At 53.5% G+C, this 20,097-nt stretch overlaps 1 protein-coding gene across 13 annotated transcripts in view; it reads right to left on the reverse strand.

The window, feature by feature from the left end:
- Nucleotides 1–20,097, reverse strand: part of ZNF532 (zinc finger protein 532) — a 112,548-nt gene that overhangs the window by 47,422 nt on the left and 45,029 nt on the right. For 11 of the 13 annotated variants that reach the window (XM_075533187.1, XM_075533180.1, XM_075533186.1 and 8 more), the window contains 2 exons: nucleotides 16,501–18,908; nucleotides 489–670 (listed from right to left, as the gene is read on the reverse strand). In XM_075533187.1, coding sequence (XP_075389302.1) covers nucleotides 489–670; nucleotides 16,501–18,891 — 2,573 coding nt within the window. In that variant the 5' untranslated portion in view covers nucleotides 18,892–18,908. The remainder of the gene's footprint in view (nucleotides 1–488; nucleotides 671–16,500; nucleotides 18,909–20,097) is intronic. The other 2 variants (XM_075533190.1, XM_075533189.1) reach the window with 1 other exon arrangement.

Below are 20,097 nucleotides of genomic sequence, written 5' to 3' on the forward strand. Positions count from 1 at the left end.
GCTTTTTCAATATTTCATTGCTCTTGTATATAAAGCTCTCTCTTATACACATGAGCGTCTATGAATTTGTTTCTCTAGTCTACCCGGACTAACACATGGTCCTTCTCTACTCCGACTGAGCAGGAGGGCCGTGTGTGCCGGCAGAGGCCCAGAAAGGCATGTATTCTTGCAGGGATGAAAAACGCTAGACGCATGACAGATGCAGGCTTCCCAGGGGACAAGAGGAAAAGCTACACAAGCCGATCCAAGCCACACCCCACCACACACACACAGCGTGGCCTAGAATGGTGGCCCCATGGACCCTCAGGTCACTTATCCAGGAGAGAGATTATTACCAGCAAGCCTTGCTGCATTAACACCCCAGCAGGATTCAAACGGCCCTAGTGTGGAGGAGCGGGGTTCCCAGAGGTTCGGTTCCTCGGGTGTCCCCGGAAGCCCGTGCGCCCAGGGAAGGAGGTTGGCCTTCGCTCGGGGGCGAGCATACTGACCGGAAGCCGACTCTCCGCGTGTAGTGCAGACAGTTCTTGGTGACGTGGCTCTGGAAGTGCACGGACCTGCAGATGGCCCCGCACTCGGGGCAGGTGTAGGGAGATTTGTGCTGATGGATCCTCTGATGGGACGAGAAGCTGCACTGGTTGGGGAGCAACATCTGGCAGATGGTACAGGTCTTCTAGACAAACCAAAGGGGAGAAGGTTTGGCCCTGCGGGTGTCAGTAACCCTCAACAGTCACGCAGCCCTCCAGTCAAGAGACTTCCAAGACTGCCCCAGCCTGAGGAGACAGCCAAAGTCACGGCTCAAGGTCATGTGCAATGTTCAACAGCAGGCAGAAACAAAACGACCTGGACAACGATGCCAACTCATGCCGACCTGTAAGCAAAGCAGAAGGGCGGCTTTGGGGAGAGGCCCAATACTGCAGCTTCTGCACCCACTTACTTCATTGAGGAGACGCTACACATTGTGTTCGCAGTTCAAGTTTGTTGGCGGCAACCCTGTCTTTATCAGCGGGTATTCTTGACTGTAGTCATGTCCTGCTAACTCATAAAATGCCGCCTTCAAGAGAAGCGAACTAGCGGCTAAGTCAATTTTAGTCATCTCGATGACACACTATCTTCGCCATGGAAATGCCAGAGGGAATCTGCTGTCTAGACTTTCCCCAGAATCAAGACACCGAGAGGAGAGAGCTATTCAAAGACTAGCCACAGACACTAGCTGCTCTTTTCAGCACATGAATTACCCTTTCCAGGGAAGAGCCAGCCAGGTTACAATCTATAATTAAAACCAAGAAACTCCATTTCCAACACATAAATTTTGACTATAAATTGAAATTTTATAGAGCTGATCCCACATGAAATAAAATTAAGACCGAAATCCTCTCTCGCAAAAGCTCTGCACCATTAACTAGCCAGGGGAAAAAATGGAAACCTACAAGTTTCATCCCTGGATATGTAAACACAGAAAGGAACCAACCATATCCACCACCACTGAAGTCGATTCCACTCATAATGACCCTACAGGACACAACAGAACTGCCGTGTGGCATTGCCTCCAACACGGCCATCTGCTCAGAAGCCGTCTGTCTCAGCTTCCTCTTGTCCAGCATCCGGTGGGTTTGAGAAGCTGACCTTCTGTTTAGCAGGTGAGTGTTCTAAGCACTGTGCCACAAGGGGCCCTTCAGGTACGGACTGAACGAGACGTATCAGCATAAAAACCCTGAGAGCCAACCGAAGACTGATGATCAACTGAGGATTGTGTTCAGCCCAAAATGAAACCTAACATAAGATGGGCCTGAATACAATTTATACTTTTGTTTAAAAACAAGGTATTTACTATCTTCTAAAACAGCGTTTTCAACCTGTGGGTCGCAATCCCTTTTGGGGTCAAACAACCCATTCACACGTGTTACCTAAGACCACTGGAAAACACATATTTCCGATGGTCGTAGGAACTGAGACACCGATCCTCTATCGTCTCCAGGCGGGCCCACCCACAAGCAGATACGCCCACAGATGAGTACCCGGCGTGAAGACTGACCCATGCTACACCATGCTTCAAGACAAAATTTCATTGATTTGTCACTAGAAATAAATATTTCACAATATATAATGACATGTTGGTTTTTGTGATGAATCACTATGCTTTTGTTGGGTTCAATTTGTAACAATGAAAACATATCCTGCTTTTCAGATGACAATCCATAACAGTAGCAAATGACAGTGATGAAGTAGCAACCAAAATAATTTTATGGTCTCGGGGAGGAGACAAGCCAGTCAAGGTGTGATGTAGCAACCATGAAAAAAACAACTTTCCTCTAGTTCCTAAATGCTTCTTGCCCACCCCACCCCCCACACCCACTGTCGTGATCCGAATTCTACCTTGCAAGTCTGGCTATACCAGAGGATGTGCACTGGTACAGATAGGAACTGGAAAAACAGAGAATCCAAGGCAGATGATCCCTTCAGGACCAGGGGTGTGAGTGGTGATACTGGGAGGGTAGAGGGAGAGTGGGTTGGAAAGAGGGAACCGATTACAAGGAGCTACATGTGACCTCCTCCCTGGGGGACGGACAACAGGAATGTGGGTGAAGGGAGATGTCGGACAGGGCAAGATATAACAAAATAATTATTTATAAATTATCAATGGCTCATGAGGGAGGAGGGAGCGGAGAGGGAGGGGAAAAAATGAGGACTTGATGCCAGGGGCTTAAGTGGAGAGCAAATGTTTTGAGAATGAAGAGGGCAAAGAATGTACAGATGTGCTTTATGCAACTGATGTATGTATGGATTGTGATAAGAGTTGTATGAGCCCCTAATAAAACGATTGTAAAATAATAATAATGTTGTGGTTGGGGGGTCACCTCATCATGAGGAACTGTATGAAAAGGTGGCAGCATGAAGAAGGTTGAGATCCACTGCTCTAAAATGAGAGAAAGCCTGGTGTAGTGCGTTACATGTTGGGGGCTGCTAACCTCAAGGTCGGTAGTTCAAACACAGCAGCCCCGCCACAGGAGAAAGAGGAGGCTGTCTGCTCCGGTAAAGGGGTACCGTCTCAGAAACCCACAGGGGTGGTTCCACCGTCCAAAAGGATCACTGCAAGGGGGCTTGGTTTTCTGTCCTTCTGGATTTTTAAAAAAGACTTTATTAAAACCAGACACAGAAGCCTCAAAGCAGAGGCTCTTGCTGAGATTTTGAATGCTCTTTTATAATGCCAACGAAGTAGCTGCCTTCTTTTTAAAAAAAAAAAAACTGTTCTTTTAGCTCTCACACCAAGCCCCGACATTAAGGTTTTTAAACTTTTGAAGACAACCACGCTTCCACTTGTTTGGACTGAACATGCACGTCGCATCCTGCATAAGCAAACCACCAAAAAAAACCAAAAAAACCCGAGGGCCCTGGTGTGATAGGAAAGCTTTCCCGGGCTAAATTTAAACTCCATTGTGAATCAGACTGCAGCTGGGCCTAAATTCTACGCTTCACACAGAAGAGACAATTCAGCTTCTTGGAAAAAGCTCAACTGCTTTGCCACCCACGTGGAGCTGGGACCAAAATGTGACTTCCAGCAAGGAACTGCTGGCTAAGAGACGGGAGGAGGGGAGTAGAGAAGGTTTAGCTGGCCAGACCCCAAAACGCCCTCCTTCGCCCACCAGTCCTCGAAGGCTGGAGACGAGAGGGTATCACGCGAAGGAGGGCAGCAGTTTACCATCCCAGGATGACTTTGGGTCCCAAACTCCCTCGTGCCCACAAGTACCTAGCCATGTATTTACATCACCCGATAAAAACCCACTCTCTCGCCTTGCTGTCTGGGGTCCTCCGCCCCGGAGCTAGCGTGTCTCAAGAGCTGAGAATCTCTCTGGGTTCCACTCAGCGGAGCGCGTCAGACTAACTAACGCTTCCCCATGACCATCTCACGAAACGAGTCTTCTAACTAGAGTCAGCGGGCCACTCTAAGACTCTGCTAGCGTCCACAGGATCGTGTCTGCCTGACGACTCGGGTCTCTCCCGACCTTGGCCACCCAGTCGACTCTCGCTCGGGACTGGACGCGTCTGAATTTCCACGGGCATCTCAGAATGGCTACAGCCAAGCTTCTCGACACGACAAAAGTCAGAAGTCTGTATACATTTACATGTACTTTTAGCATGCCTATATCTATACCGAAGTAGACGATGAATAGGATATTCGACCACGTACCAAGCACCTTAAATACTTTTTCTCATTTCATCTTCGTAAACTCCACAAGCACCACTCCCCCTCTCAGCTCCCCCGCACCCCCTACTCGTGGCAGCTTGCAGGCTGCTTCTGATGCTGGAAGCTCGGTCAGGGGGGTGTATTCGAAGCACTCACGGAGGACAGGTTCCACCAAAGCTTCCCGGCCAGGACAGGCTAGGAAGAGCCTGCAACCGACTTCTATGGAAACTGGCCAGGGACAACTTGATGAGTATCAGCGCAACACTGTCTGATAAGGACGAGAAGATGCGCCCCATAGACGGGAAGTGATTACAGTGGGACTAGAACCTACCTCCTCAAAGGGGAGCCGACCCCGTGACAGATGGCATAAAGCTTTGGGGACCTTGATTTGTCTGTCGATGTGTCGTGAGTCAAGCACGCATCCATCGTGAGGAAGGGAAAACACAAGAGATGAAGCTAGGCCGGTAGGAGGTTGTGAAAAATGCGTCGGGACGCAGCGAGATCCATGACTGAGACATTCCTCGGCTCATATGGACTGCCACTGGGCATTCTGAAGCAGGCCACCACACGGTCGGCCGAGCCCAGAAGGACAAACGGAGGAGGAACGGTGCTGCGTTCATCAATCATCAAAATAGATGTCGGAGCACAATGTTGTCTTAAAGGATAAATTTCAAGTCCATTCCTGAAGTGCTGCCACCAGTGTGCGGATGTGGTCCACACGCCTACAAGGAAGACCGGCAACGAGAACGCTTCTTCAAACTCACGTGCCAACCACAAAGATGAAGACATCCGAAGATTTCCACCCACGCTCAGAGGTCTGAAACTGATCTCACATGCTATCCGGCTGCAGTGGTGACGACCAGTGATCAGAATGCCATGGCTGGAACAGAGGACAGGCAGCTGAAGAGTCGACCCTGGCGATGCAAACAACCCCAGAGGATCGCAAGAGAGGGCTTTTCCGGGTGAACAAGCAAATGTGGCGAAGAAAGCTGATGGTGCCCGGCTATCAAAAGAGATAGTGACTGGGGTCTTAAAGGCTTGAAGGTAAGCAAGTGGCCATCTAGCTCAGAAGCAACAAAACCCACATGGAAGAAGCACACCATCCTGTGCAATCATGAGGTGTCGAAGGGATCAGGTATAAGGCATCATCAGAACAAAAAAAATCTTACCACAGTGAATGAAGGGGAAAGTGCAGAGTGGAGACCCAAAGGCCATTTGTCGGCCACTGGAGATCCCCTCACAGAGTGGTCTAGGGGAGGAGATGAGTCAGTCAGGGTGCGATGTAGCACCAATGAAGAATACAGCTTTCCTCCAGTTCCTAAATGCTTCCTACCCCACCCCCCACCCCCAATCATGATCCGAATTCTATCATGCAAGTCTGGATAGAGCAGAGGATGTACACTGGTGCAGAGAGGAGCTGGAGGCACAGGGAATCCAGGGCGGCTGATACCTTCAGGACCAGGGGTGTGAGGGGCGATACTGGGAGGGTAGAGCGAGAGGGGGTTGGAAAGAGGGAACCGATTACAAGGATCTACATGTGACCTCCTCCCTGGGGGATGGATAGCAGAAAAGGGGGTGAAGGGAGACGTTGGACAAGGCAAGATATGACAAAATAATAATTAATAAATTATCAAGAGCTCATGAGGGAGGGGGGAGGGGGGAGGGAGGGGGAAAAAAGAGGATCTGATGCAAAGGGCTTAAGTGGAGAGCAAATGCTTTGAAAATGATGAGGGCAATGAATGTACAGATGTGCTTTACACGATTGATATATGTATGGATTGTGATAAGAGTTTTATAAGTCCCTAATAAAACATTTTTAAAAAGGAGAGGCCTTTTCGAGAAAAAAGGCATCGTCACGGAGAACATCCTTTTTCAACAACCTGAACTGCACCTATACAAGTGGACCTTGCCAGATGAAAGATACAGGATTTAAATCGACGACATCTGTGAAGAGAGACCACAGAGAAGCTCAAAGTCATCGGGTAGAAGAAGGGTCCAAGGCCACCAGTAGGTGCTTATTTCATCACCAGTTGCTTATCGGCGAGTTCATGTTGAAGCATGAAGATGAAAAGAACTGCATGAGAGCCAAAAGAGAGTCGTGAGTGTACATACAGCCACCTGAATCCAAGGACCACCTCCAGCACAGATTTGTGGTGAAGAACGGATGGGGCCCGGCTATCTAAAGATACAGTGTCTTAAAGGCTTGAAGGTAAACAAGAGGCCATCTAGCTCAGAAGCAACAAAGCCCACATGGAGGAAGCACACCAGCCTGTGTGATCATGAGGTGTCGAAGGGATCAAGTATCAGGCATCAAAGAACAAAAAAATCATACCGTTATGAATGAGGGGGAGTGTGGAGTGGAGGCCCAAAGCCCATCTGTAGGCAACTGGACATCCCCTAACAGAAGGGTCGTGGGGAGGAGATGAGCCAGTCGAGGTGCAGTATAGCAACGATGAAACATACAACTTTCCTCTAGTTCTTCAATGCTTCCTCACCCCAGCCCCACCCACAATATCATGATCCCAATTCTACCTGCCAGTGCTGAGATGCTTTGATCACCACTGGATCCACATGACTTTCCACCCACTGGCCTGTGATCTTCCTGCATTTGGCATCATTGCATGAGTTTCATGAGTCTGAAGAGGATGTTATCGATTGGTATTGGATATAGGGGCTAATATCAGACTTATGGATTGGCTCTGGACTGGGCTGTTTTCTCAATATTCAATTGCTCTTGTACATAAAGCTGTTTCTATGGATTTGTTTCTCTGGTCTACCCGAACTACCACAGGAAGCAGGCCTTAAAATGCTGACTCTGCACTCTCGGACTGAAGGCTGCTTTCTAGAGAATCACACAGCTGAACATGACAGAAGTTGCCCTCTGAAGAAAAGAAAGTGTAACCAAACATGCTCAAGGGGTTTCACATCACACTTGACATTCTAAACACGTCATCCGATAATGAATTTGTGCTTCAGGACTTCCCTAATGAACAGCTGACTGCTATATTCGGTCTGCCTTGTTTGTTTGAGAGAATGGCCGCTTTGGAGAGAAGTAGTGAAACATGCATACCATGCAACGGAGAATGCCAGGGCCTGGGCCGGGCGCACCTTTGTCCTCAAAGTCACACCCTTGTCCTTCAGTACTCTACAGAGGTCTCGTGCAGCAGATTTACCTAATGAACACTGAATAAGGAAGGACGTGGTGCTGGAGAAAACTATCGAAAAGTGCCAGGGACCGACCGCTGTAAGTACAAACCGATCTGCACTGGAAGAAGTAAGGCAGAGTGCTCCTCAGAGGCAGGACGGGCAAGACTTCATCCTCCGTACTTTGGGCTTATTGTCAGGAGACATGAGATGCTGCAGCAGGACAACGTAACTCAGTAAAGTGGAGGAGGGCTGGCGAAGGGCGGGGAGACCCTCAAGGAGATGAACTGCCACAGCGGCTGCCTCAACCTGGGAACGATAGTGCGGCCGGCTCAGGACCGGGCAGTGTTTGGTTCTGGTCCTCACAGGGTCACTGTGGGTCGGAGCCAACTTCAAGGCCCCTAACGACAACTGTCAGATTGTACCAGAAAGCTGCAAGCAAATGGAAGGGGAAATCACGGTTCATCCTTTACAACTATTCCTACGGAGCCTTCTCTGCCCCTGCCCGGCACTGAAACCAATCGCTGGCACGCAGAGGGGCAGGTGGTGGGATAGGTGTCGTCACAGGTTAGACTGTGTCCCCAGAAGTCGCTGTCATAGACCCCAGCCCCACACCTGCCATTATCATCCCACCTGGGAGTGGGTGTTCTCTGCTATGTTCATGAGGCACAGTTAGTGCATGGCGTGCCGTAAGTTGACATCCTATCACACACAGGAAGTGCAGATTAAGAGAGCGAGCAGAGGGGAGGGGCAGAGATGCCGCCCCGAGAAGGGCACCCAGGACCAAGGGGCACAAGCTGAAAAGGCACGAAGATTTCCTCCTCAGGGCGCAGAGCACGAGCAAGTGCACAGGTGAGCCTTCCGCAGGAGCGTCCCGGAGTGTGCAGAAATAACGCTCCGCTGGTCAAGACCACGGTCTGCGTATCACGGCAGCACTAGAGGTCGCTGGCTGCCAGCGCGTCAGCCCCAGCTCAGAGGGACCTCCAGTCTAACAGATTGAAGGACTGACCCGTGTCCTGCACCAGCCACAGGAGACCAGGCGGAGCCCAAGGGGGAGTCAGAGAAGGTCGGGGTTCAGCATCCTCCCTCGGTGAGTGAGGAATTATGAAGTTTACCAAGGCAGATGCTCCAAATCCTACTTTAAGGAGGGGAAGCGCAAGTCCAGGGGGAGGCGTGCGAGAGGCCACCACAGTGTGAGTAAGCAGAGCATACATGCACGCTTACATTCCAAATAGACCCAAAGCCGACAGCAACCTGAGACTGTAACTTAATGAGCGTGCTAAAGGTCACAGGCATCGTGCCGAGCTCCTGAGTCAACCCAGATGCTGAGGAAATTGTTTCTGCCTCATAGGAGCGGTCGCCCAATCAAGTCGCTTCCTCTTGTCCCAGAACAGGAATGATCAAATACAGCTGTTTGCTTTTGCATTTCCATTGCTGTACAGTTTTCACCAACAAGCACGGCAAGAAACGTTTCAGGTCGGTACTCGTATACATGGAAGTCATCGATACAAAGAAATCGTTACGGTAAACATTGACCATGGGCATCTCCGATCCCCAAATCTAGTTGGTTGCAGTGATTTTGTGCCCAAATCGTGGGAGCTGGGAGCTAAAATGAGCAAAGCCCAGCAACAGGGACAGTCACTGGAGTTTGGGTGAATTAAAGCTTGATAACCCTCCTGCATGTAGACACACCTACTGTGGACGTGTTGTCAGGAGACCAGTCCCTGGAGAAGGACATCACACTTGGTAAAGTGGGGGAGGGGCAGCAAAATAGAGGAAGGCCCTGGACAAGCGGGACTGACAGTATCCGCATCGACGGACTCAAACATAAGAACGACTGTCGGGCTGGCATAGGAAGCGGGGGGAGGGGAGTCCACTGTGTTGCACGTAGGGGTCGCAGTGAGTCAGAACCACAGACTTGACCGCAGCCACCCTTCTCAGACGGGAGCCTCTGGTTGGCACAAATGGTGAAAGCACCCAGCGGCTAACCCAGGGGTTGGAGGTTCAAGTCCACAGTGGGGTATCTGAAGAAAGGTCTGGGGATCTACTCTGGAAAAAAGCATCCATCAACATCCCTAAAAGGGGGGAGGGGACCCCTAAGGGACACAGCTGTACTCTGACACCCACAGGATGACCATCAGTTGGATGGTAACTGGATTTTGTTATTTGGGGCAGGGGGTGTGGAGATGTGTGTGACTCCAAGCAGAAACTGCACCAGCAAGGACTGGTCCCAGACGAACAACTTTAACAATGGGGTAAGTACACAGGTGCCCTGAGCATCTGGTGGGGAACCGCGTTTGGGGGAGAACGGTTCAGCAGGGCTTCTCGACTGAGAGCACGCGGCGCGGGGTGCATCCCAGAGTGAGCGCTGGCTTCAGCTGTCATAGAGAATCCCAAACAAAAGCTGACCCCAACACCAGGGCCACTCTCCTGCACCCTCAAAACAGACTCAGGCCTCCTCTGGATTCTCTCAGATGGTGTTTCCGTGTCTTCAGGGATCAGCAGGGGGGACTATGAAGAATCCTGGCCTGGAGATTCTGTCCATCACCCATGGGCATTCCTTTCTTACGGCACCAAATGGAGCGGTTGACCAGGGGACCGCTACGGTTGACTCTCTTGCCCCTCTGGCTGATGTGGGGCCAATCCAACAGGACGAAGACGGATTTGCAGCCTGCACTTGGGCTAACCCTGGCCCAGGTTTTAGTGAAGAGGTGAAGCAATGTCATTCCGACACATGGTGCGATCAACAAATTATTGACACGACAGGCTTCAGCACTTGAATATTTGATGGCGAAGAGAAGAAAGTTCCTCATGCCACTCCCAAAGCCAAGATCGTTAGCAGGCAGGCCGCCTGATCACAAACCTGCTGGTGGGGCCGTCCCATGGGGTTAAAAGTCTGCTGCCAAGTGCCCTGTGCTCACAGCACCAGCACCGCGCGTGCAGCAGGGACACAGTGTGGGACCCGGGTTCACCATCTTCAGCCAGACCCCCATCATTGACCGGAGAGTTGTGCAGATCCAAGACTGGGCTTGGGGAACGTAGAGCGAGGTGGGCCTTGAATTCAACCATTTATCTTTCCCAGCTCTTCCCAGAGCCCTGCACTGGGGGTGTCACCAAGCTCAGGGCCAGGTATGACACAGTGGTCATTAGATCTCTATGGCAGTTAGTATGGCAGGTAGACTGTCCGAGGGCCTTTGTAGGAGCAAGTGGCCAGGGAGGACCCAGCAGACGCCACACAAGCTCGGCTTCCTCCACCACAAGCAGACCGGTGGGGCGAGCAGGGGGCAGTGGTGCCAACAGCCAGGGCCTCCGCTGCTGTGCTGGGAAGCACCCTGAGAAAACTCAGAAAAGGATCCCTTCAGAACTTCTGCCCCTGCTGCATCGATTCTAATGCCTGGGCCCCCAAGGCTGGAATTTTCATGGAAGCAGATGGCTACGTCTTTCTCCCAGGGGAGCGGCTGTTGGATTCAAACCGCCAACCTGCTAGCAGGCTAGAGCCTTAACCTCTGTGCTCCCAGGGCTCTGTCCAAATCATAAAGGAAGAAGAGGGTGACGGGTGACGGCGGTACATGAAGAGGTTGTTCCCAAAAGAAAGGCCAGGGAGGGGGAGGCAGCCCACCACAGGTGGGAAAGAACATGAGAACCCCCTATTTTTCCTGCACCCGGGGGTGGGCCAGGTAAGGGATATGCGGGCTGCACAGGAGTTCTGTCTGCATCCAGAGGAGGGCAGGGATCCTCAGAGGGTGAATAATGGACAGTCCCCAAAGGAAGCTGACTCCAAATCACAGCTGGGAACCAGGCGGGGTAATACAACCTCCAGGTCACTCCCTGACCACAGGGAGGCCATGAGGGAAGACGGAGTGGATAGGGAGCACACTATTTTCCCACCAGGAGGCACTGCCCTGGGCCTTAAGGAGACCACCTGGAACCACAGAGAGAAAGCAGCGGGGCCTGGGGGCTCTCAGAATGATACCAGGGTGAGTTCCCCGGATCGCTCTGCCTCTCGCACCCCAGACTTGGAGCAGCAGAAGCTGGCAGGGCAGTGAGCAACACCAGCCCCAACCCGCTGTCGCTAAGTCAATGCCAACTCAGAGTCACCCCACAGGACAGAGTAAACTGCTCATAGAGGTCACCAAGGCTCCTTTTAATGGGGAGTCGTCACACAGCAAAAAACCCAAACATCCCCAACGAGCCAAAGGCCACAGGAAACGCGGCAGCCCCAGCCCACCAGTGCTGGGCCACACCCACACCTTTGGAGACTGGGCTGAGCGGGGCTGGAGGAAGGAGTGGAAGGGGTAGGGGGGGGTCCTGGCTGCCCAGCCAGATGGCAGAGGGGTCTGGGAAGAGGTCCCTCATTTTCCTCTCGATGTGAGACATGGCTCCCTGGCAGCTGAGAATGGGCTCCCCAACTCCCAACCAGCCCAGTGGGTATTTCAAAATAAAGACCCCTCCCTCCAGGCTCTGATGCTTCCACTGGGAATGGGCTTCTAGCAAACCCTTAGAGAAGGGACCTCAATCACAGGGTAACTGTACCTCACTTTGCAGATACCATGGTTTGGGGGATTTGTGTGCAAACCTAAGGTTTTCGGCAACCCCGCACCAAACAAGTCTATCCAGGTGTTGTTTCCCCAACAGCCTGCACTCCGGTCACATCTACCTCGGCGTCACCTTGCGATCATTCTCACAAGACTCCCAGCCGTGCCGTATGATCGCACTTGACCTCACAGAGGACATGCCCATGGGAACGGTGCTCATCTGCACCGGGAAACCAAGCTAACTCATAGGACTCGCTTCGAGGCACTCCCTGCCTTACTGGGGCAGCCGAGACTGACCCCGAAGTATCTCTGAGGTCAGCCCATACCAGGACTCTTGCAGAGAGTACGAAGGAGGCGTGTCTCAATTCATCTGTGTAAACACCAAAGCCAAAGCTACTGCCTGCCGTCAATTCCAATTTAGAGCCACCCTGTACAGGGTTTCTGACACTTCAAGTCATTATGGGGGTAGATAGCCTCACCTTCTAACCTCAGAGCCGCCGGTACGTTAGAACTGGCGACCTTGCGGTGGGTGCGCAGTCCAATGATTACCCAGCAACGCCACCAGGGCTCCTTCACGTACCTACCTTTGATACAACTCACTGCCATGATGTCGATCCTGACTCATAGCAACCATCAGGCAGAACGGCACTGCCCCGAGGGTTTTCATCTGTACATCTCTATAGGAGTAGAAAGCCTCGTCCTCCTGCTGAGCAGTGGGTGGTTTCGAACTGCTGACCTTGTGGTTTGCAACCCAACCCATAAGCCGCTATGCTACCAGGGCTCCTGGGTGGCGCCAACAACTAAGCACTCAACTACCAACTGAAAGGTTAAAGGTTCCAGGCCTCCAGCCCCCCAAAACACCTGTGGAGACAGGCCCGACCCACTTCCAAAACTCTCCCAAGAAAACCCTGCAGGGCACGGTCCAACTCTGACACACATGGGAAATGGCCATGAGGCAGCGTCCACTCAGTGTCAAGGGGCGACCTCCTGGGCCTCTGTGTGCTGAAGACATGACCCCATTCCACCCAAGGAGGGTGCAGGCTGTGGCTGTTGAGGGAGAAGACAGAATCCCCACCTGCACTGCAGAAGAAGGGAAATGGTGGAGGAGCGTTATGGATCACAACGTACAGGGAAAAGAGGCATCGAGAGACAGGAGGTGTCCGTGGCATGTCTGTGTTGCTAGCCGCTGGCCCTGGCTCTGCAGTTACTGCAGCTCCTGGCATGCTGTGCTCTGGGCAAACAGGAACCAGGACAGAGCACAGGGGTGAGGCACCAGGGGTGAGTGCGTGCCTCAATGTCGGCTTGGCCAGGGGGTGCATGTACGGTCTCCGTGACACTCCTTAGCAATCAAGGTGATGTGGCCACCCTGCATGTATCACTGACCCAGGAAGACACAGGGAAGTCCAACGGAGGCAGCCGCAAAGGCGGTTCAAGAAAAAGCATCCGAGGTATTCCCTGCGTGTGGGGGGTCACGCAGCTTTGCCTAATCCCTCCAACCCCAAATGGGTAAGAGCACAGCAAAACCAGGATAAACGGTGAGCAGAGGCAGTACCTCTCTTCCTGCCCATGTCCAACCTCTTCCCTCGACTGAGGGCAGCCACAGCTGAGGGCCCCCCGAATGCCAGGAGACGCAGATGAGACACACAAGCTGGAGGAAGAGGGAAAAGCCAGGACACCATCCAGGGCCCCCCACCACACGGCAGACACAAAATCACACAAGGCTCAGCTTCTTCTGCTCTTGAAAGCAATCCCTCAAGACAGAAAGAGCAGCGCTCTGAACCAGAGGTGACAAGGTGAGCAAAGAGAACACTCAGCTCGACCGACCCCAAGCACCAGCATGAGGTCATCAGCCACGGCTCTCTGGAGCTGTTCCATGGCCTTGCTGTTCTCTCCGTCTCCCTCTGCTCACTCCCTGAGAGACGCTCTACTGACAAGACAAATGGCACTGTGCCCTGGGAGCTGGAGAAGCCACATGGAGCTACCCTGATGCAAGCAGACCTCTGGAGCCGGAGCAGCCACATAGAGACCCCTGCCAGCACTGAGATGCTTACAACTGGTTCCAAAGACTTTCTACCCACTGGACCATGATCATCCTGCACTCAGTGTCACTGCATGGGTTTCATGAGTGTGACTAGGACATTATAGATTGGTGTTGGACATATGAGCTAATATCGGACTTATGGGCTTGGACTGGACTGGGTTGGGATGCTTTCTTAATGTACAATTACCCGGAGGGAGGGGGAAAAAAAAGAGGACCTGATGCAAAGGGCTTAAGTGGAGAGCAAATGCTTCGAGAATGATTGGGGCAGGGAATGTATGGATGTGCTTTATACAATTGATGTATGTATATGTATGGAGTGTGATAAGAGTTGTATGAGCCCCAAATAAAATTATTTTTTTTAATGTACAATTACCCTTTGTATAAGACTCTCTCTTATATACATATGAGAGTGTCCATGGATTTGCTTGTGTCCCGGGGGTTTCTGAGACAGTCTCACTCTTTCTCCAGGGAGCAGCTGGTAGTCTCCAACTGCTGACCATGTAGTTAGATGCCCGCAGGTAACCACTCCTCCTCCAGGGCTCCTGAAGTTCAAAACATACCACATTCCTCTAGTTCCTTAATGCTTCCTCCTCCCACTCTCATGACCCCAATTCTACCTTACAAATCCGGCTAGACCAGAGCAAGGACACGGGTACAATAAGAGCTCATGACACAGGGAATCTAGGACAGATAAACGCCTCAAGGCCAATACTGAGCGTAGCCATACCAGGAGGGGAAGAGGAAGGTGAGGGGAGAAAGGGAGAACTGATTACAGTGATCTACCAATAACCCCCTCCCAGGGGGACGGACAACAGAAAAGTGGGTGGAGACATTGGTCAGTATAAAACATGAAAATTCCTTTTATAAATTATCAAGGGTTCATTAAGGAGGGAGGCCGGGTGGGGGAAGGGGTTAAATGAGCGGCTACCAAGTAGAGAGAAAATGTTTTGAGAATGATGATGCCAACATATGTTCACAGTACTGGACACAGTGGATGTATGTACGGATTGTGACAAGAACTGTATGAGCCCCCAATAAAATGGTTTTAAAAGAAGTGTCTTATATGTATCTCTTTTGAGATAGGAAAGAGCAGGTTAAGCAGACAGGCCAGCACATACGGAAGGGGAAGGACGTGCCACGTCATCTCCAAGGAAAGGAAGACAAGAATCTGAAGACAGGGACCATCCCCTGGAGCTGACATCGAGACAAAAGCTTGAAGAAACCAACCTCACTGCCGTCCGACTCACAGCGCCCCTGCAGGGCAGGGCAGGAACTGCGCCTGTGGGTTTCTGAGCCTGTCACTCATCTATCTTTCTCCTGCAGAGCCGCTGGAGGTGTGGAACAGCTGACCTTCTGATTCACAGCCCCACGCGCCACCACTACGCAAGCTCTAACCTGGAAATCCAGAGAACGACTGACTGAGGTACCCCCAACTCAAAAAGCCAGCGACAGTGAACTCTGACTGCCTAAGAACAATCGCCGTAGCCGCGTCTGACTTCTGAAAGGCAGCCAAAGATGCCTCTGGGTGAACAAAGAGTGGGAGGAGGGAAATGGCCGGTCTCCAGACACATCCTATCGGACAGCGTGCAGGACCTCGGACTAGGGTCCGATCCCTGTGCGCGGCGCCAGATGCATGGTCTCCCTGGGTCTAGCCCGTTCCGCCCAACACACAGCATGCCCAGCGACTTCCACGGGCAGCATGCACTTGTGAGAGTTGGCTGGTGCGTGGTGAAGCAAGCAACAGAGCTCAGAGGCGCCCAGCACACGCCGCACACGTCGCCGTGAAGACGCCCTTTGTAGCTACAAGTACCGCTGCACCCCACTTCAACGGAGATGAGCCCCCGTTCACCTGGGTGCGCACTCATTACTACGGTGCATATTAATGCCTGAAAACACTTCCTGGGCCACCACAACAGCGCTTCTGTGCTCAATAAGTGGTGCCGAATTATACAAAGGCTTTATTTGAAAACTCTGTTACAATGGTGATGGTCATGTTTTTCTTTAAACCCCAATGGCCACTAGACTCCCAGAATGCTCACGGTGAAGCGTGACTTGGACACTAAGTGTGGTGGAATGAGATGGTGACTCGCCGCAGACTCCAGCAACCCCAGCACCAGCTCCCTTTCCTTCTCCCGAACGGTCATTCTATTAAATCCTCAACTACCACCTGCTATTCCTACCTTGGAAAGAATCCTCTTCCCCTAAAAATAATGCTCGTGTTTCTCCACTGTTCCTATTCTGTGGACACAGGGCCCTTTTCCCGCTCTTGTCCATATGCAGAGGGACGCTGCGGTGCCGTGGATTACGGGCTGGGCTGCACACTGCAAGATCAGCCATCGGAAACCACCCGCCGCAGGAGAAAAATGAGGCTTTCTACTCAAGAGTGCCAGTCTCGGAAACCCACGGGGGCAGCTCTACCCTGTCCTAAGAGGGCGCAGTGAGACGGCATCAACTCGACGGCCGTGTTTATGTTGTGCTTCTTGAGTACTCCCGGCCCCCCTGGGTGTATCAGCACCCCACACCCTGACGCTGCAGGCACGCCGAGCGCCCGCGTGTACAGAGCCACCGCGAAACCCCCCGCGTGGAGGATACCCTACTTGTCCGCTTGCATCTGCCGCCTGCTGGAAGTGCGTGGCGAGCGACGTCTCGTCCTGGAACACCTCGTTGCACTCCAAGCATTTCAGACTGTGCCTGCAGAGCTTGGACGGGTCTTCGTCGAGCGGCATGGCGGGGACGATGGGCGAGCTGGAAGGAGCCGAGATGACGGTGCCCATGATGCCGGTCTGGATTTTGGTGACCGTGTGGGCGCTTGCACCCACGGAGCTCTGCGTGGTGGGCGGTGGCGCCGACGCATTGGTTGCGGGAGAAGCGATCATCTGATCGGCCGGGACCGGCTTGAGGATCAGGTGAGAGCACTGCATGACCACGCCCTTCTCCTTGTGGCCCCGCGCGTGCGACAGGAGGCTACACTTGTTGTAGAACACGAGGTTCTTCGTGCAGTGGTTACAGGTCACTTCGATGCGCACGCTCCGCCGGTCGTAGTGGTGCGTGAGGCTCTTCTCCAGGGCGAAGGAGTCGCCACACTCCAAGCACTTGTAGCCGCGCGTGGGCAGCGTGATGCCGGCGTTGGCCGGGGGGCTGAGGTTGGGGATGTAAACTGGGACTGGATTGACACTGCTCAGCACCTTGTTGAAGGCCTCCACCACGGAGCTCTGCAAGGAGGACACCACCTGCACCCGCGACACCTTCTTGGGCGGCTGCGAGGCTGCCGCGTTGATTATTGCCTGCTTGATTTGCTGCTGAGGCTTGGTGAGCACTTGGCGGAGTTCGGAGGTGGCCTGGGCACCCTGAGGCAGGAGGTTAAGGTTGGCGAGGTGCACAGTCTTTGGCACGAGTTTGGCGTTGGCCAGGCTGGACGCGGGCACCACGACGGTCTGCTGCTGGATGGCGTTGGCGGCTTTGATGATGGCGCTGCTGGCGCTCTGCACGGACGCGGCCGAGATGACCGTGGCTTTCACCGTGGTGTTGTTGGCCAGCTTCAGGTTGATGACCTGCGAGCCTGCCGTCTTCACGGCGGACACGGGGAGGAAGGCCGTGGCCACGGGCTTAATCGTGACCTGCTTGGGGGTCAGCTCGACGGGGGAGACCGCGTTGGCGACCACCGCCGACTGCAGGGGCGCCCGGGGAGGGGAGGAGAGCACGGCGGCCGGTGTCGGTGACGCCAGAAGGGACGTCACGGACGCCATCACCGCAGCCGTCTGCTCCGAGGATGGCTTTCTCCCCACGCTGACATCGAGGTCGGCGGCGTCCGGCAGCACCCGGGTCACAGTCCTTTTGATCTCCCCGGATGAAGTCTTGATGGTCTTGATGCGGACTTTGGGGATGGCCGGCGTCGACCCCGCCGGAGAGGACGGCGAGCCCTTGCTGCTGTTTTCACTGGAGACGCTCCGGGGGCTGTCCGGCGGCTTCCCGGGCGCCTTCTTCATGCCGTCGATGAGGCTCTGGGGCTCGGGAGACTTCTCCAGGGTGACGGGGCCGTCGCTGACCTCTTTGGGTAACGGAGAGGACTCCGGCGAGCGGGCCCCCAGTTCTTTGCTACAGTCTGAGGCGGCCTTCTTAGCACTGAGGGCCGCGATGGCCGCTATGCAGGAGGAGAGCTTGGAGGATGACTTTGCCTTCGCCGGGGCCACCCCCACAAGGCCACCACCACCGCCAGCACTGGCGCCCTCGCCTTTCTCGGAGCTCAGCTTCCCGTCAGGGACCCTGTTCTCCAGCGCCTTGTCGGCAGAGTTCTCCTTCAGCTTGTCCTCCACCTTTCTGACTTTAAAAGGCTCGTACACGCTCAGGTTGAGGGAGTTGGCTTCCAACTCCCGCTTGACGACTTTGCCCTTGTCCACACTGCCCGAGGCTGCCGGGCCACCCATTCTGGCCCCGGCCTCGCCTCCTAGGGCCTTCAGTTTGCCGTAGTCTGGGCGGGCGTCGGGGCCCGTCACCACGTTGGACCTGAAGTTGGCGCGCATCTCCTCCTTCTCCGGGGGGTCGTCCACCTCGATCTTCTCCTCCTCCTCGTCGAACTCCTCCGCGCTGGAGATGGGGCTGAACTGGCTGAAGGCCGAGTCCTTCAGGGCCCCCTCTGAGGTAGGCGCGTCTCCTTTCAAGGACTGCGCTCCGTCTTTGCCGTATCCGTCCAGGGAGGCAGCGGAGAGGAAGCCGTTGTGCAGGCCGTTGCCCGTGGCGGCGTGGCCGTCCTTCTCCACGCCCTCGGTGGCGTCGATGTTGCGCACGTTCTTCACGATCACGCTGACGCCCACGTCCGAGGAGGAGGGGGGCGTGTGGGAGTCGTCGTCCGCGTGGGCGTTCTGCTTGATGTGGCCCTCGTGGTCATCGTGCCCAGACTCGATAGCTGCTTTAGGATCGACCATATCGGGGATATCGAAGGCTGCCAGGAGGTCGTCGAAGTCTGGGGTCTTCATATCCCCCATGGTCATGAATCTGATCGGCTGTCCTGTGGGAAAGAGAGAGAAGACAACGCCATGAGCGAGGAGCAGCATGCGGGGAGGGGACAAGGAGATGCACAGCCCCGGGGGACGGTTGGTGGTCTGAGGCCGTCTGTGATCAATGTGAGCGAATGAACGCCATAGAGAGCCATTGAGACATTCGTCAGCTAAGGCTCAGCAGCAATGTCCCCAAGACGCTGTGTGTCCTTTTACTGGTCTGAGGAGCGTTGGCGACACAAGGGAGAGGCGCCTGGCCGCTCACAAGGTTGGAAGTTCAAACCGCCCCATCGGTTGGGTTCCGGCATCACCCTACACGGCTGATTAAAAACTGCCCCATAGGGCTTCCACCGTTGGCATCTTAAAGGAAGCAGGATGCCGTCTCTTTCCCCCACGGTTGGCTGCCGGATTCAAACCACCACCCTTTCCGTGGGGGCCGTTCTGTCCCATCACATGGGATCACTATGAGTTGGAATCGACGTGACAACAGACACACTGACAATGTTTCACGGTGGTCAGCACAGCTCCCACCTGACCACCGCAATGTCGGCGGCAGCGGCTCAGAAAACAGGTCACTTACACCAGACCCATCACACCGTTTTCACCCCTGACAGCACCGCATCCGCTGGCCCAAGGACCACGATTCAAACCATCAAAGACTTGGTTCTTTCTATATTGTGTTTAAGGAGACCACATTAAGACGGTTATTACAACCAAAGAACCAATGACAGGTTTCAGTCTTTATTCACAGATGACACACAAGTTGGACCATCACACAAGAGGTCTACTGTGAGTCCAGTCCCATCTGGAGTCTTAAAAGTTCACACACACACACATTGTTACTTAATCTAACGTTCACCATTGTTTCTCTAACTAGCGTACCCAAAGTCAAGCCCCACAGTCCAAGTGGACCATTTCTGACGCTCTTTCAGACTGCACAATTTGGGGAGTGAAGGGTCCCTGTCCACGTGGCAGAAGAATCCGTTCATGGGCCAATGTCACCGCTTGCACACGTTTTGTGCATCAATCAAGTCAGCTTGAGAACTGCGTATGCCCACGAGAGCGGCCCTCACTCAGTCATCTTGGCGCCCACCACCTTCAGAGCCACCGGGCCGACCTTGGAGATAACTGCCAACAGGAAACACCAAGACACTGGATCGTGAGCCACCGGCCCACCCCACCCCAAAAATCAAAAGGGCT

The sequence above is a fragment of the Tenrec ecaudatus genome, chromosome 15 (assembly GCF_050624435.1).
Source record: "Tenrec ecaudatus isolate mTenEca1 chromosome 15, mTenEca1.hap1, whole genome shotgun sequence".
Lineage (NCBI taxonomy): Eukaryota > Metazoa > Chordata > Mammalia > Afrosoricida > Tenrecidae > Tenrec > Tenrec ecaudatus.